The sequence below is a fragment of the Numida meleagris genome, chromosome 1, assembly GCF_002078875.1.
Source record: "Numida meleagris isolate 19003 breed g44 Domestic line chromosome 1, NumMel1.0, whole genome shotgun sequence".
Taxonomy (NCBI): Eukaryota; Metazoa; Chordata; class Aves; order Galliformes; family Numididae; genus Numida; species Numida meleagris.
In genome coordinates this window covers 15,243,346-15,259,577 of record NC_034409.1, presented here as the reverse complement: position 1 = coordinate 15,259,577, position 16,232 = coordinate 15,243,346, and the positions used below count along the sequence as shown (strand labels likewise).

Here is a 16,232-nt window from a genome sequence, read left to right as displayed (position 1 = left end):
TATCCTCTGGTTACATATTCTATTGCTTATACCTACGTACAAATGCTAAATCAATGTTAAGTGGAAACAAAAGCCGCTGTGTCAAAAAACAAACACACACATCAGATCCCCTGAAGTATTCAGTGTATTTTGAATGCTCTCTTTGGGTGCAGGTTCTGTTTGGAGAAGAGCTATCATAGCCATACATTATGTGGCATTACATCAGCAGATTCTCATCATCTCATTGGCAATTACCAGTCAAGATACATATATGTATCACATCACTCTTTAGTGCCTTTTTTCCCCCCAATAATTTTTACTTAAACAATTCATCATAACCTTACCAAAGGAGGAAATAAAGAGCTCTTCCACCACTATCTCAGTAACAGCTGTAGCACAGATTAGCTGTTCTATTTCTTGGCTGTATTTCATGGTTATGGATCTTACCACAGACAAGAAACATCTCACTGACTTTGCTTCATATGCGCATGTAACCACCTAAGGAACATGCTCTTCTACTGGTGTTCAGGTGTTCAGTACCTTTTCAGGTCCCACATCCTCACTGAATTTCCAGCAGCTGCATAGAGGAATGTGCCAGTTGGATTTAGTGCAATCTGATTAATCTGATTCTCTCCAGCTGGGATAGTGACTGTTCTGTTTGTACTTCCTGAACACACATCACCAGGCATTGCCTGGCCCGAAGACCTGAGCAAAGGGAGGGAGCAGAAAAAAAAACAGAAATTAGTAAGACAACTACATGATGTTCTCCTTAATTTATATATTGTTTAAATAAAGCCCATTTACCCGAGCAAAAAGGCTATAAAGCCAATAATGAATACCAAAGACCTGCTAAAACACTACAGGCATGCATGCAAGCATATTGTTTCATGTTTTCATATATTACCCCCACACTGACTTAGCCTGAACATGTTAAAAAAGCCTCCAGACCCAAGAGCATATTTGAGCTACACTGTGCACTACTGAATTTAATCTAGTTTAATTTTAGAGTAAGACTCATTCAAGCCCCTGTTATTCAAGATTTAACATACTCACGTCAGTGTCCGAACACACTTAGCAGAATCTCTGATGTCCCACACCTTGATATAGGAAGTTGAGACAGTGAAGACCAAACTTGTGTAGTTGCAATATTTTATAGAAACAACATTGTTTGGATGACCCCCTAGAGACATAATCTCTTGTCCAGTTACTAGATTCCAGACTTTACAGGTGCGGTCTACATAAAGTCAAGAAAAAAAAGGGGGGGGGAGGGGAGAAGGAATTAAAAAGTAAAGTCGTCATGTTTTTCCAAAGGTTAGTAATTAAACAAACAAATCCATATATCCATTTGCACTCATACATATCGCTCTCCTTTGATATGCACTGCACAAAATGGCTATATTAAATTGGTCTTAAAGAGTACACAAGGGCATCATCTACCATCATCAAAACTAAGCAAGGTTAATCCTTATATGTCAAGTTCAAGATATGCACATTAGCTCCCATCATATTTTAAAAAGATAAAATCCAATCCCAAGGAAAGCATGTAAGAGAGCTGGGAGGCTGTCAGGTTTGGATGATTGATGATCAAGAGAACCACTGAATTTTACACCTATGAATTCTTCATCAAGATCTCATAGTGGAATGTAAGCCTCAGGATGAAGGAGGACTGACAGCCATGACAAACAAAGGCAAGAAGCAACTCAAACTATTCAGCACGTTAGGAGCCTCTGAAAATTTCAGCGTAAGTGCTTTAGTCATAGGTTTCCTTCAGCAGCAATGGAATTTAAACACTGCGAACTTTTGTGTGCTAAAACTCAAAATGCATATAAGTTAAGAATTTTGCAACATGAATAGAGTCCACACCTGAAACTCTCCTTGCTACACCATGTCAGAATCACTGCCTATATTTTAGAAGTACATTTTTACTAGAATAAAAACTGAGAGCATTAAGAGCAAACTTCATGCATCGGCAGTTGTTACAGCAGCAGGAAGAAGGTAAGCATACCAAGAACTGGTCAGCTCTTTAAAAAATCTCAATTGTCAAGATCAAAGTCCAGTATCTGTAATGCACCAGGGAGCTTATCAGCATTCTTGAATTGGCACTATCTGCTAGCATTATAATGCTGTCAATCAGCTGCAGCTTTCTGCTTCAGCAATAATTTCCAAAAGATTTAGTCTTATATAATTAAACAGCTGTCTATACTCTTCTGCTCTTAAGCACAAGTGTAGTTTGTGAAGCTTCCCATGCTTCCACAAAAGAAGCATGAGAAGCTAGCATATGACAAGAAAGCAAATATTTACAACATCTGCAAGCATTCCTGTGTTAAAAATATATATATTAAAGCCTTTTCTCCCATATAGCCACTAAGTTTGAAATCTCAATACAGATCAAGGAAGCAGCATTTGCGGAAGCTGAAAATACCTCATCTTCTTGCATTTGTATACAGTTGCAAAATACTAAAACCTTGGCTAAAAATTTTGAAGGCCAAAAGTTTGCCAAGTCATTGTAACAACGTGTCCAGTGTGTCCTGGTATTCTATACAGGTAGTAGAATAGCTAGAAACCACATGTGAATGTTAGCAGTGGAAGATCTATTCTGATGGTGCTCTCTGTGTTAATACAGGAATAAATAAGGATGCCCTGAAGTTTCAGAACTTATACATTATGTGTACTAGTGAAAAGGAGAGTCTCTGTTAGAGACATTAACTTCTTTACAGCCACCACTTCAGATCATCTGAGCTTTCATGGTCAAGAATAATACTGGATTATCATACATGCTTTATCTGGGAGAACAAGGGTCTTCAAGAGTTTCGTGCATGATTGAGAACATGAGTCCTTTGCTATACTTGCCTTATATGAAAAGGCCCAGAAAAAAGAACACAGAAAAATAAACACTCTTTAGTATCACCCAAAAAGTTATGTAAAATAACCACTGAGGTCTGGTTACATTCCCTTCAAGTCAACCTGACTGAATGGTGAATCACCAACAAAAAAAAAAGAGGGAAATGCTTTCTTCCAAAATGCTATTCCTACCAGCTTGAAGAGTTCATACACTGCTCCATTCAGTAGCAATGTAGTGACTACTAAAATGTAGCCCATCCTATAATAGCCATGCAACTTTTACAACCCAAAGGGGACAGGTAATGAGATGCAAATGGGAAGTAGAAAATAGCCCTAGCTCTGCAGGATTAATCTATTCAAACTCTGTAGGTAGAACAGCCAAAGAAGATGTGCTAATTCCTACCTCTACTACTACAAAGCCTTCGACACTGTCTCCCACAGTGTTCTCCTGGAGAAGCTTGCAGCCCATGGCTTAGATACACACTCTCTTTGCTGAGTAAAGAACTGGCTGGATGGCTGGGCCCACAGAGTGGTGGTGAATGGAGTTAAATCCAGCTGGAGACCAGTCACATCTGGTGTTCCCCAGGGGTTGGTACTGGGGCCTGTCCTGTTCAATATCTTTATTGATGACCTGGATGAGGGCACTGAGTGCACTCTCAGTAAATTAGCATTTGACACCAAGCTGGCAGGAAATGTCAACCTGCCTAGGGGCAGGAAGGCCCTACAGAGAGATCTGGACAGGCTGGATCACTGGGCTGAGGCCAATGGGATGAAGTTCAACAAGTCCCTGTGTCGGGTCCCGCACTTTGGCCACAACCCCTGGGAACACTACAGGCTTGGGGCAGAGTGGCTGGAAGACTGTGCAGACGAAATGGACCTGGGGGTACTGGTTGATACTCAGCTGAACATGAGCCAGCAGTGTGCCCAGGTGGCCAAGAAGGCCAATGGCATCCTGGTTTGTATCAGCAACAGCGTTGCCAGCAGGAGCAGAGAAGCTATCCCTCCTCTGTACTCAGCACTGGTGAGGCCGCACCTCAAGTACTGTGTACAGTTTTGGGCCCCTCACTACAAGAAAGACATTGAGGGGTCTGGAGCACAAGTCTTATGAGGAGAGGCTGAGAGAGCCAGGATTGTTTAGTCTGGAGAAAAGGAGGCTCAGGAATGACTTTATTGCTCTCTACAACTACCTGAAGGGAGGCTGTGGTGAGGTGGGTGTCAGCCTCTTCTCCCATGTAACTAGCAACAGGACTAGAGGGAATGGCCTCAAGTTGCACTAGGGGAAATTCAGGTTGGATGTTAGGAAATACTTCTTCTCTGAGAGAGTGGTCAGGCACAGGAACGGACTGCCCTGTGAGGTGGTGGAGTCACCAACCCTGGAGGTGTTCAAGAAAGATTCAGATGTTGTACTAAAGGACATGGTTTAGTACGAAATATTGGTGATAGGTAGACAGTTGGACTGGATGATCTTAGAGGTCTTTTCCAGCCTCAGTGATTCTATGGCTCTATTCTATTATTCTACATCCTGAGGTTATTACACGATTGCATTGCATATCATGTGAGCACCTGTTACCACAACATTCAACAAGTATTAATGTTGTTCTTGAGAGTTACTTTTTCCACTACAAATAAATAGCTAAATACTAAACAGTAGGACTGAAAACCTGTACACAATTGCAGTAAATGCTTCTTCAGGTTATGTTGCATAATAGGCCCCCACAATTTTCCTCTGTGTTTACTGCAGTAAGCACAAACTGGGAATTTCACAATAACCAAAGATGAAAAAGCAGCCTGCGCATGCAGCCCAGGAGCAGAAAAGTTGCCCAACCTTTGGATCCAGTGAAGAGAAGGTCATCTGTTGCATCAACACAAAGCACAGGTTTGGCATGTCCTTCAGCTGTGTAGATACACTGCAGTGGGGAAGATCGGGTGCATTTTGAAGCAGGGAATGGGTTAATTATCCCCCTAAAGAAAAAAGGAAATGTGAGTTGGGCATAGTAATAGACAGATCAAATTAACTTTTCCCCTATATTTAGGTAAATTTCATTTTCTTACATGTGAGGGTAGAACAGCTGAACGCCTTTCATAAACTATTTAAGGATTTTTACTATCTAGCTTTAACAAGTGTCAACACTGGGCTAAAGGAAATCACATACAAAAAAATGAAATAAAAAGAGACAAGATGCTGAGCACTGGGTACATACAAGATACTTAATGCTCCTGGATTCACTGGCACAACCGTAACATTGCAAACTGCAGAGAGACAACTTAGTCCAAATAGCATGCCTGAAAAAAAGCAGTGAATGTAATGTATACAGCCAGTTCCAAACTCAGGAGCTATTTGGCATTTGCTTCTATGTACTCTCTATGTACTTTCTATGTACTACTCTAGCATCTTCTTACTTCTGTGGGTAAGCTTGGAGAACTGCTAACTTGTGTGCCTGAGTAAGGGTCTCTACTGCATCTTGTACCCAATGCCAAACTTCAGTGACTATAGGAGAGCATGGTGGGAGTACAGATACTCCCAGAGGAGTCTTCCCAGGGCATCTGTAGCTAACTCTGCACTGGTACAAAAAGGCTGTAACCCAGCCTGAAAAAAAAAAAAACAACAAATGATTCATCACCAAATAATAATTACTGGCAGTCTAAAATCCCATGCATACAACTGCTTGCATAGAGGGAGCCCACTGATTTCTGTAAAGTGTGGAAAAGCCTACCTTGTTGGCCTGGGTAATGCCCACAAACACGCCACAGAACACTGTGACCTGACCAGCTCACAGTTAGGACTCACTGTCACGCTCTGCTGGGGACTGCATTCATAATTATGAGAAACAGCCACGATGTCACAGCCCTATCTCACAAAAACCATCAGCTTTAGGAAAACGTAAAAAAAAAACCCATAATATTGCCCCACAGAAGCTCACGACAGGAAGGAAAAAGCCTTTACTGCTATGAGCTAACTTTGTGGCAGTTAGCTGGTTTATCTGATACAGTCTTAGAAATTACAGTTTTACTGCATTTTTACTGCTCAGGATACCTCCATTCAAAGAATTCCTAACTTCTGCATTTTGGGATGTTTGTCTTCCAATGTGCACCTTTTTACAGCGTTTTCAAGAATACTGGAATAGGCAATTTACTTTCTTTTTATTATTACTATTTTAGGTCTCTGTGCTTTTGTTTTCTGACGCTATACAGAACTGACGTTTTTTTCTCTGTAATATTCTCCAGTGGATTGTGCTGCCTCTAAACTGAGAATTACTCCTACTGTTACTTTCATCCAATCTTTCCCTTTGCAAGAGGCAAAAAATACATGTCCCAAAGCTATTTATCTGTGTGCAGTGTTTTGAAACCTACAGACAAAACACACTGCAGATGCTACTATGACTAGACACAGCTACCATCACTTTATCATTAGCCCTTTGACTGGCCTTTTCTCGATAAACTCCAATTTTTCACAGTTTAGGAACATGAGCAGGGACATTCCTTTCATCTCTGGAACTCCTATGCATCCTATCAGGAAGCCACGGTAGAACCTATTCATTTTTATCTGCATTAGAATTTAATTCCTAGTGACCAAAGCATACAACTGAACAAGGAGGAATTAAGAAAGTAAATAAATAAAAAGAAAGAGGCTTCAAGAAAACATTTTCTCTTTTTTCAAAGAAAGCAGACAGAAAGAATATATCTGGGAAAAGATGTACACCCTCCCTCATTTAAAACAAAATGAGAAAAAAACTGACATGCTCAAGGGAAAGAAAAGGAAGAGGGGGTCAAAAGCAGGGAAGACATGCTTGATCAAAATTTCAAATTTTTAACCCTCTGGCAAAAGCAAAAAAAATTTTATGGTGCACAAGATCAGGAAAATTCATGCAGCAAAATGAAATTTCCTAAGAACTGGAATAACTTCAGTGAGAGATGCCAGGAAAACAGAAAAGAGAAAGAGAGTACCTGTGTACCTCCGACAGAGAGGAATCACTTTCATCAGACCTACAATCAACAGTAGTGGAATTGTGAGGAGAAAGAATATAGGTATCAGCAGCAAAGTAAAGCCTCCATACAAGAAGAACAAACAGTACGGCCGATTCAGAAAAGCAATGCAAACTCACTTACATAGGCAGCATTGCTCAGGGTATACCATAAACTCATGATAATATTAGGGAAAATAAAGTCATAAAATAGTCTAATAATGTAACTTACTGCCCAGAGAGCTATCTCAAACCAAGAAGCTGAGTAACACCTGCTAAGCCATTTCTTATTTCCCCATCTTTTTCTTACAGAAGTAAAGACAACAAAGTAAAAGGAGAAGATGGATACAAAATTTAACCTTTGCGATATAATTACTATCGAAAGTAGGGAAAGGAAAAAAAAAAATTGATCAATGCCTGTTAAGTGTAGAAGAAACATAAATGTTATTCTGTTATATGTATTAAACATACTGATAGTCCACTGAAACAGGAACAGCAATTTGCAAACTATTCTTACTTCAAAATACTTTACCTTTTTGAAAAGAGTTAAAAATAAAAATAAAAACAAAGAAAACACACAAGAACAGTCAAGACATGAGCATTTGCAATGTCCTAAGATATCCTTCATTTTGAACTCAAATCAGATTCAGCAGTTTCCATTTGATTTCAAAGCCAGTTCAGAGAAAATGAAAAAAGTTAAGTGGGAGTTAGCAATAAGATAACGCGGCTAAGACACAGAAGTTAGAAGCACAGTTAAGCTATTGGAAGCCTTGCAAGCTACTGCTTAGTATTCGATGACTCTGCAGACCACTGGAAAAAAGCAAAGCTTTATGAAAGAGAAAAAAATAGCATAGAGAGACCTGTTTTATTGTCTTACTATAGTCCAAGCCAGAGGTTTATTCTAAGTTTGAGTTGCAGTCTGTAAGTGCTGTATGGCACTATCATCAATACTGAAACCTGCAGTAAAGATTCTGTTCAACTCAAGGTTGCTGCAATTTGGACTACAGCTTCTGAAGAAACAGATGACTAACATGCTAGGAAACTGAGCTCTACCTCTTTTAAACAGGATATCAACAGCACCTGCTCCTCCACACCATCCCGGAATGTTAGTCTGTTCAGTAATTTAAACAACTCTCTAAACAACTGTGTTCTAGATGTTTCAACACCCCACCATCCACAGTGCTATTGTGACAGTGCTCTGAGCTGGAATAACTGGAAAGACTGTCAAAAGCATAATTTCCTACATTGTTAACTAAATCCTACTTTCAAGTGCAAACACACATAAAAACACGTGTCTAAGAATTCTACATCTCTTTTCTGTCACATCTGAAAGCTTTAAAACTACAAGTACCAGACATAACCTAGAAAAGAGGAAACAAGGTTCAGCAGGAAATTGCTTTTCTTTAAGTTTTTCCCAATTTCATGGAAGTTTTGAGTATTTTATTTGAAAAAAATACATAAAAACAGGAGAAACATCTCCTCTTGTCTTGTAGGTGATGAAAGGCGGAATATCTAACAGATACTACACTGGTAGCTTGAGTGTGCTTTGCAATTCCCTGGTTGGGGGCTGAGGCTTCCCTCTGTGACTTACTTATCCTGCTGAACTGATGTGTTTCCCTGAGAAACAGTAAGACGACTAAAAACATTCATTTCATTACGGGGCCGGCTTGGTGGGGAAGTAGGAGGTGACAGACTAGCTTCTGGGGTTCCAGAATCTGAGCTACAAGAAAAAAAGAACATCTTCTTTAACAGATTGTGAATGGTTAGAGAGGTTAAATGCAACATGCCTCAAAATGTTAGATCCTCTTTTTTTAAGCAAATAAATAAAATAATAAGGCTTGGTACAGATGTTTCCCAAAGAAGGCAATAAACTTAAGGCTACAAACTGCTGCAGATTGCAAGGTGGCACAATGTTCAAAGATTACTTGCTAACAGTGGAAGCTCCAAGTAGGGGAAAAAAAAAATAATCACATAAGTAAAATTGAAAAGAGATTATAACTGCAGTTTCACAGAGAAACTCATAACTTCCCTTTAGTAAAAAATAAAATAAATCATTTGCAAATGCTCCAAAGGACATTTTCTCAGAGCTCTGGCCCAGACTTATTTGTGTATAGAAAAATACTCTGGGGGAAAACAAACAAACGCAAAAAAAAGCCAACACATACATAGACGTTGAACAATAAATAATAATTTCATTGTCAACAATAAAAAACTGCCCTAAAATTAAAGAAACAGAAAATACAGATTTATTTTTCAAGAATATATACCCATAGTTTAAACTATTTCAGAGAATGTAAATTTAAAAGAATCTTACAGTTTTTGATCTTTTGCCTTTGACTTTTCCATTGTTTTCTCATATGTTTTTCTCTTGGCTAAAGGTGAAGGTTCAGGTATCTTCTTCTCTGACAAAGACGGTTGCCTAGAACTAAAAACAGAGGGACCATTATCTTACAACTCTTGACAAAATTGCTTTTCCTATATTAACTGTCATTCTTTCACTCAGAAGCAAGTAATTATTGCATCTCCTGAGACTACTGGGTCTATATTTCCTCTCACGTTATAATACAAAAATACACCAAATTTATTAATTTTCACAGTTCATCAATATATCAAGAGAAGATACTGAAAACAAACAGTAGATCTACTGATTCAATAATAAAAGAGATTGACTAAAAAAAAAAAAAAAAGATAATGGTACCTGGAGTATGTATTTCAAATTCAGATCACAGAGAAGACAGAAGGTCTAAGATCTAAAATTTCCTATTCCACAGATTTCATTTACAGTAGATCACTTATGGACATGAAGAACAGAGAAATCATAATGGCTCTTACAAATGAATTCAACAGTTCACTAACATATTCAAGAATTGATAAAAAATTCACAATCAAGAAGGGAAAAAATGAAGTATCTTTTGCTGACAGTCTGACCATTATGACACTTTTTTTCCTACCCTCTCCTCCCTTCTTCCTTGCTTTCCTTGTTTGTCTCTCTAGCCCTTTCTCCAAAATAATTCCAGTCACTGTGGTCTTCATCTCAACATTCATTCCCCATTAAAAACAGCAAATGATCAAGTGTGCAATACTAATGTTGGCATTCAAGTGTAATCATTTCATGACAGAAGAGAAACAGTATCTGGAAGGTCTCCACTCTTTTGAACCCCTGTTTCTCACGAACTGGGCAAACAGAAAAGCCATATGTGCTTTGATTTACGCTTTACTGGTGTGTTTAGAGGTTGTTTTTACCAATATAAAGACCAGAAATGATTACTAAAAGGAAGAAAGCAATTCTGTGGATTATGAAGGTGCTTTTGTGCCATAAAACTTTATTAAGTAGATGAAGTCAAGTGGGCAGGCAACCATCTTGACGCTGTTAATAGCATCATTGCTCTACAGACTCTGAATCTACTTAGCTGCAACTTCTCCATGAGAAAAGCTATGCCAGTTTCCCTTGAGAGGAAGTCAATGCCATATAAAATCCATCTGGGGACTGGTGTGCAAGGTAACATGATTTAAAAAGGAAAGCATAACTAAGAAGAACTACTTGACCAAACTGTTCTGAGTGATCACGTGTACAATGAACACAAGCAGCCATAGCAAGGGGAAGGTCCCACCTAGTGCCCAAGAGCTGTGTGCAGATCCCACTGTCCCAAAGCTGCAAACAAACAGGGTCTTCACAAAACAGGTGAACAAAGAGCAGAAGCAGTAACTTCTACAGTTTTGCACATAAGTCTAGTAGCGCACGTAAGTCTAGTAGTGCACATAAGTCTAGTAGTTAGACCATGAACAAGAGTGACAGGTTCAATCCACTCCTAAACTCCAGAGAATTTATTTCTCTGCAGGGTTATTTACCTCTAAGTACATTCTGCAAAGGACACAAGTGGAGGGGGAACAGAACACACTCTCTCCCCTCTTTTTATGCTGGACCAGTACGTCCAGCATAAGAAGTTCTTCCATGAAGAAGTTCTAAGTCACAAGGAAGTCATATTATCAGACCAGTAGACAGATTTTTCAGCTAGGATGAAAAACGAGCTAGTCTCCACTGCCCTGGTTGCCTACACATATCCTGGGTAGCTGCTAGAACAAATAAGTCTCACCAGAAAGCAGAGCCCAGACTCCTCTGCCTCACACCACTGTGCTGCATAGTCAGGCATAGAGCCAGCTCCCTCTTGTCTACTCTCTACAGGTCCCTTGAGTTTTCCACCTCTGGATCCACAGTGATGCATCCTCAGAAGGTGTAAAGAGTATGATTATATAAGAATCCATTTGGAAAGCCTGGAAACGCAGGTATTACAGAAATGGAGCAAGTCTTCCTGGAGTGAGCTTCCTAAGTACAGATGTAAAAACAAAAAACCCCACAACAGGTGCGTCCCTATTGATGACCTGCACGAGAAAGTGCAAGACATCTAATTACAGGTTTTCAGCATCCTTTAAGATTTCCAGAATATCAGAGACATCTGAACAGATCTGGCAAATCTGACACAAGACCTACAGGAGGGCCACCCTCCTCTGCAGAGGCTGCAGGAGACAAAGTGGGAGTATCATAGGACAACAGCGCTAGCTGTGCCTGTAGAACAGAGCTCCAACCAAACTGATTGTTGGACTCAGTGTTAGCCATGGACATTTAGGTGCCTCTTGGAATCACCACAGAACTGAGAAAACAGTGGGGTTTCCACAGCAATGTTTGTGCGTAACACTTAACTTTACATCTCAGCATAAAATTACTGTTACTTCCAGAGAAGTCATATTTTGGATTATTTTCATTACTTCTACATCTCTGAATGCCACTTAAGTGACACAAGGATGTTAACGCTCATTGCAGGTAAGATGATGCTCTGCTTCAGAAGAATGTAATTTATTACAGTAGCTAGAAGCACTACAGGCTCAAATAGGAAGCCCAGGTGGCTCACAAAGACAACCTTTCTTCAAGAATGACCTGCAAAATTAGCCAAGCTGTAGAAAGTATACCGAGCTATAGTTGTTAAAACAAAAAAAAAACAAAAAAAAAAAACCACAAACACCCTTTCACTTACAGCAAGGACATGACTACAGGCTGATTGTGGCAATTTTTGACCACTTTTCTGCCAAAACATGACCAATAACAAAACACAAGAAGTGAGGCCTGCTGCTGACTGAACTGATTTACTGGCAACTATATAATGTTCACAGAATACAGTTTTGTAGAAAAATTCTGTTTTGCTACATGCTAGATCACTTTCACAAAGCAGATGGAGCTAGGCAAAAGTTGCTATTACCTGAGTCCTGGATGCCAGGTCATAACACTTGATGTTTTAAATCTTGAAGCTTCAAGAATCTCTAGTGAACTCAGGCTAACTGCTAAAATACGTGGATTTCCCCACATATCCTAACCTCACAAGAGCATTATTTACAAGCAGATTCAACTTATAAAATGCACTGAAGCCATCAGCATGGGTTAATAATTGCTGTCAGCAGTGTTTTACAGTTCATGTTTGCCACTTCAAGCACATGCCAGAAATACACGGCAGAAATAACACAAAATTGCAAGTGTACATTAGATGGAAACCACTGTAAAAATATTACGGAAATAGGACAGGTGAATAGCGAAAGATGTCTAATTCCAGCATTTGTGATATGAAGATGGCTATGGGATATGGTTTTTCCATATCATGGAATACAGCACGTGCAATCAGTTTACACAAGAGTTTGTGGAATATAGGAGATAGTACTTGACAACAATAAAGGTCTGTAGTATCTCTAGCAGTGAATGGCTAATAACCATCAGTAATATCACTAGATATAAGAAGAACATCAAAAGCAAATGAAATAAAACACATTAGAGTACATGGGAGACAACCACTGGCCTCATAATAAAAAAGATGAAAAGAAAATTTTTAGTTTAATTTGCCATCGAGTAATACTTTCAATTAGTAAAACTGTTCTGCTGGTAAGCACAGTCTGCAACTAGAGAGGATTTTTGAGAATTCCCAGTATTCAGTGTGTTTATATCAGCTTTACATTAATTGAGCATGCAAGTGTAAAGATTTCTTCAGGATAAGCATGGTCCACACAAAGTCTCCCACAAAGATTTTATCTGACAGGTAGGACCACACACCAATATCATTGGTACACTATTCCATATCTTCTTGTTGCCAGTTGTTTAGGTTTAGTTTCATTTTGATCTCTCTGCTGTTCTAAGCATATTCTTGCTGCATCTCAAGAAAGTTAATTTCCCACAGCACTAGTGAAACAAAGTATTTGAGATACTAGATGGATTTTTCTCCCACTATTTAGAAAGAAGGCAATGATTTCACTATGACAAAACAATAAAAGTTTGGATCTCCAATAAGCAGCACATTATTTTCAACAGTGCATTTCCAATGTCTAGAGTGGTGATGGCAGAAAAGAAGGAAAGGTTTTGTCAGTATTATTTAGTAAGCTTCGGGTGTATCAACCTCCCTTGTAAAGTTAAAATAATAGATTACAAGAAATTGGCAACATGCATTTTTAAAAAGCAAAGAATAATTAGTACAGCATAGCCAAACTTACATGCTGCCTATCTTAGAAGGTAAGCCAGATGGTGGGGGAATAAACTCTCTGTCCCTAGCAGAAGTATCATTTGTGTCAGCAGTCATCCCACTTTCTTGGGTTTCTGCAGCAGATGCAAGAAGGCCAGGCAAAGTAGATTCTGAAGCACTAACGTCAGAGACTAAATCACTGCTATCTGCATACAGCAATTCCATCTGTGTAGTGGTCCTCCGGCGGGCCTGGAGACAAATAAAAAGCACGTTGCAATTTAATCACTTCCTGGAATGTTTCAAGAATACTACATTTAAGATTATCATTAGCTGGTAAATGGCATTCTCCTCAAAACACTTGGCAACTTCCTTTGGAAACTAAATTAAGAAGCTCATCTGTACTCTTTGGCAATGATTTCAGAGAAGGTAAGTCAAGTTCAACAGCAGAAAACATTGATTTGACAATTGCTTGAAAGGGTCTCCTTGGAAACCAACTACAAGCATCTATTAGTGTGAATTTAAATAGCTACAGTTATACTGGAGTAACTTCTTGCAATGATGCTTCTTCCTACATAAAAATATCTGCTACTTGGCTTAAACTACTTCTAAATTGACATAAGCTAAGATGAATTAAGATTCTTTCAGCATTTCAACAGTTAGAAAACAGCAGAAAGCCTCACAAAGACGCCAAGCTCTGTGCAACACAGTCATTCTTAGACAACTGACCACGCATGTTAGGAGTTTAGCTGCTGCAAAATTAAAATCTATTCCTTAAGGAAAGAAAGGCCAGTGGGGAAGACAAAGGCCCAGTGTGAACACAGCCCTTACAAAAATGACAAGTTCACTTCATGCCAACATTTTCAGATCAAACTAATTCAGTTTACCTACTCAAAGAGCTGCGCAGACAAAGAACACTATCAATAATGCAACAGCCAACTTAGATACAGTCCTCCAGAGTCAACTGCAGTTTGAAGCACAGTGGCTAGAACTTCTACTTTCTTCACAAATTTGCTTCATGTGACCACAGGAGCAAATCACAAACAGTACACATTTCTAGTTCCCACTGCCATTAATATTAAACTGCAGCCAACCTATCTGCAACGATAACTTCAATTAAGAACCCGAATGTCAAATTCTGTTTATCTTACAAACTCCTTAAATTCCTATGACCACAGAAGCAAATAAAAAAAATAAGCACGTTTTCCGTTCCCACTGGCATTAATGTTAAACAGTAGCCTCATTAATTGTAGAATCATAGAATATTCTGAGTTGGAAGAGATCCATAAGGATCATGAAGTCCAACACCTGGCTCCACACAGCACTATCCAAAATTCAAACTTTATGTGCCCAAGAGTGCTGTCCAAACACTCCTTGAACTCTGGCAGCCTGGGGCCACGCCACTGCCCTGGGCAGCCTGCTCCATGCCCAGCCACCCCCCCGGTGATGAACCTTTTCCTAATCCCCAACTTGAACATATCCTGACCCCTCCCCTTCACGATGTTAATTAACACTAAACTGCAAATCTACTCAGTTTGGAATGCCATTAATTTAAGAAAATATCTGTTCTGTAAGTGTAAAAATTCAGCCACAAGATAGTGAAAAACAATGCACTTTTATCATTACTTCTCAGAGAGGAATATTACACAAAAACACACTACATACAAACGTTATCTCAGTTCACCTTCTGCGCGCATTTGCTCATTAATAACTCTAGAGCAAAGTAATAGCATCCCCCAGAAGATGCCATTAAAGTTTGAATTATTATTCTAGAGTATACCTTGCTTTTGGGTTTGACTTCACCACAAAGCTTCAAAAGATCTGAAGATAATGAACTGAAAGAAAAATAGCAGCACAATTAGTAAGAAAATAGACATCTTTTCAGAACATATATTTTTTTCAACATTTCTTTCTACTGAATTGATAGGCAAATCGAAAGGAAAACACATCATAGGTAGCTTCTAATGAATACATGTGTTACAAATAGAAGAAAGGATGGTAATTTTTCTAGCACCAGACCCAGTTACCTGTTAACAAAGATCACTCACCTTCCTTCCGTCCCAGGGCTATGCAACGGAGCATCCTCATCAGTACTATCTTCCAAATTTTCTAGAAAAATTCCAGAAGAATACTGTTAGCCTGTCAAACTACAAAAGGACATTTGGGCTTTACATACTACGCAAAAGAATTCAGACAACATTGAACGTAGATGAACAGCGTGTGAAAGGTAGGGATTTACAAACACTCTTCACTATTTGCTAGTCCGTTCTCATGGAATTTTCCTGGTTTTCACTATTTTTTCTTTAATTTTTTCACTCATCAGTTGTCCTAAGTTCTTTCATACAGCCTAAAGAAATCATACACCTTAGCATACAGTGCAGGATGTGGTCCTCTATTTATTGTAGAAGAGCAACATGGATGACAGAGAAATAAACTGTAGAATGAAATCTGGAAGAAAGAAAGAAGATAAAGCAAAAGATATTAACTGCAAGACATGCAAGAGAAGATGCAAATCAATGGACAGTACGGATCTCTGTTCTGACTCTTTTTTCATAATCATCTTGCTCCAATACTGCATCAAATCAGTTATAATGAAAGAAACAATGCATTTTTAACTAGCAAGTGAGTTGAGGCTCAGACTCAGCTTATACAGAATTGCACCAACAGCCTGACAAGAAACAAGCACTACATTAGTACATAAGCATCTAGGTTTCAAAACAGGATGATGCCACCATGTAATACTGTAGAATGGCTTCTAAAAATACTGATTGTACTGGAGCTAATTGCAGAAAGTTGCTCAGTATAAATGATTCTGAAGTAAAATGGGTACATAAACCTGTTCACAACAGACAAAACCAGCATGCATGTCACACACTGTAACACTGAAAAACATCAGATTGATGCACATCTGCATGCAAATGGTGCAAAACATTAAGCTAAGACAATCAGTCCAGGACAT

The 16,232-nt window shown here is 39.0% G+C and overlaps 1 protein-coding gene across 7 annotated transcripts in view; it reads right to left on the bottom strand.

Annotated features, from left to right (window-relative positions):
* The window catches only part of KIF21A (kinesin family member 21A), an 85,109-nt gene that overhangs the window by 6,652 nt on the left and 62,225 nt on the right, over positions 1 to 16,232 (bottom strand). For 3 of the 7 annotated variants that reach the window (XM_021384630.1, XM_021384631.1, XM_021384636.1), the window contains 9 exons: positions 15,322 to 15,382; positions 15,054 to 15,108; positions 13,308 to 13,525; positions 9,097 to 9,207; positions 8,374 to 8,502; positions 6,766 to 6,804; positions 4,646 to 4,782; positions 1,033 to 1,213; positions 520 to 684 (listed from right to left, as the gene is read on the bottom strand). In XM_021384630.1, the coding sequence (XP_021240305.1) occupies positions 520 to 684; positions 1,033 to 1,213; positions 4,646 to 4,782; positions 6,766 to 6,804; positions 8,374 to 8,502; positions 9,097 to 9,207; positions 13,308 to 13,525; positions 15,054 to 15,108; positions 15,322 to 15,382 (1,096 nt within the window). The remainder of the gene's footprint in view (positions 1 to 519; positions 685 to 1,032; positions 1,214 to 4,645; positions 4,783 to 6,765; positions 6,805 to 8,373; positions 8,503 to 9,096; positions 9,208 to 13,307; positions 13,526 to 15,053; positions 15,109 to 15,321; positions 15,383 to 16,232) is intronic. The other 4 variants (XM_021384632.1, XM_021384633.1, XM_021384634.1 and 1 more) reach the window with 3 other exon arrangements.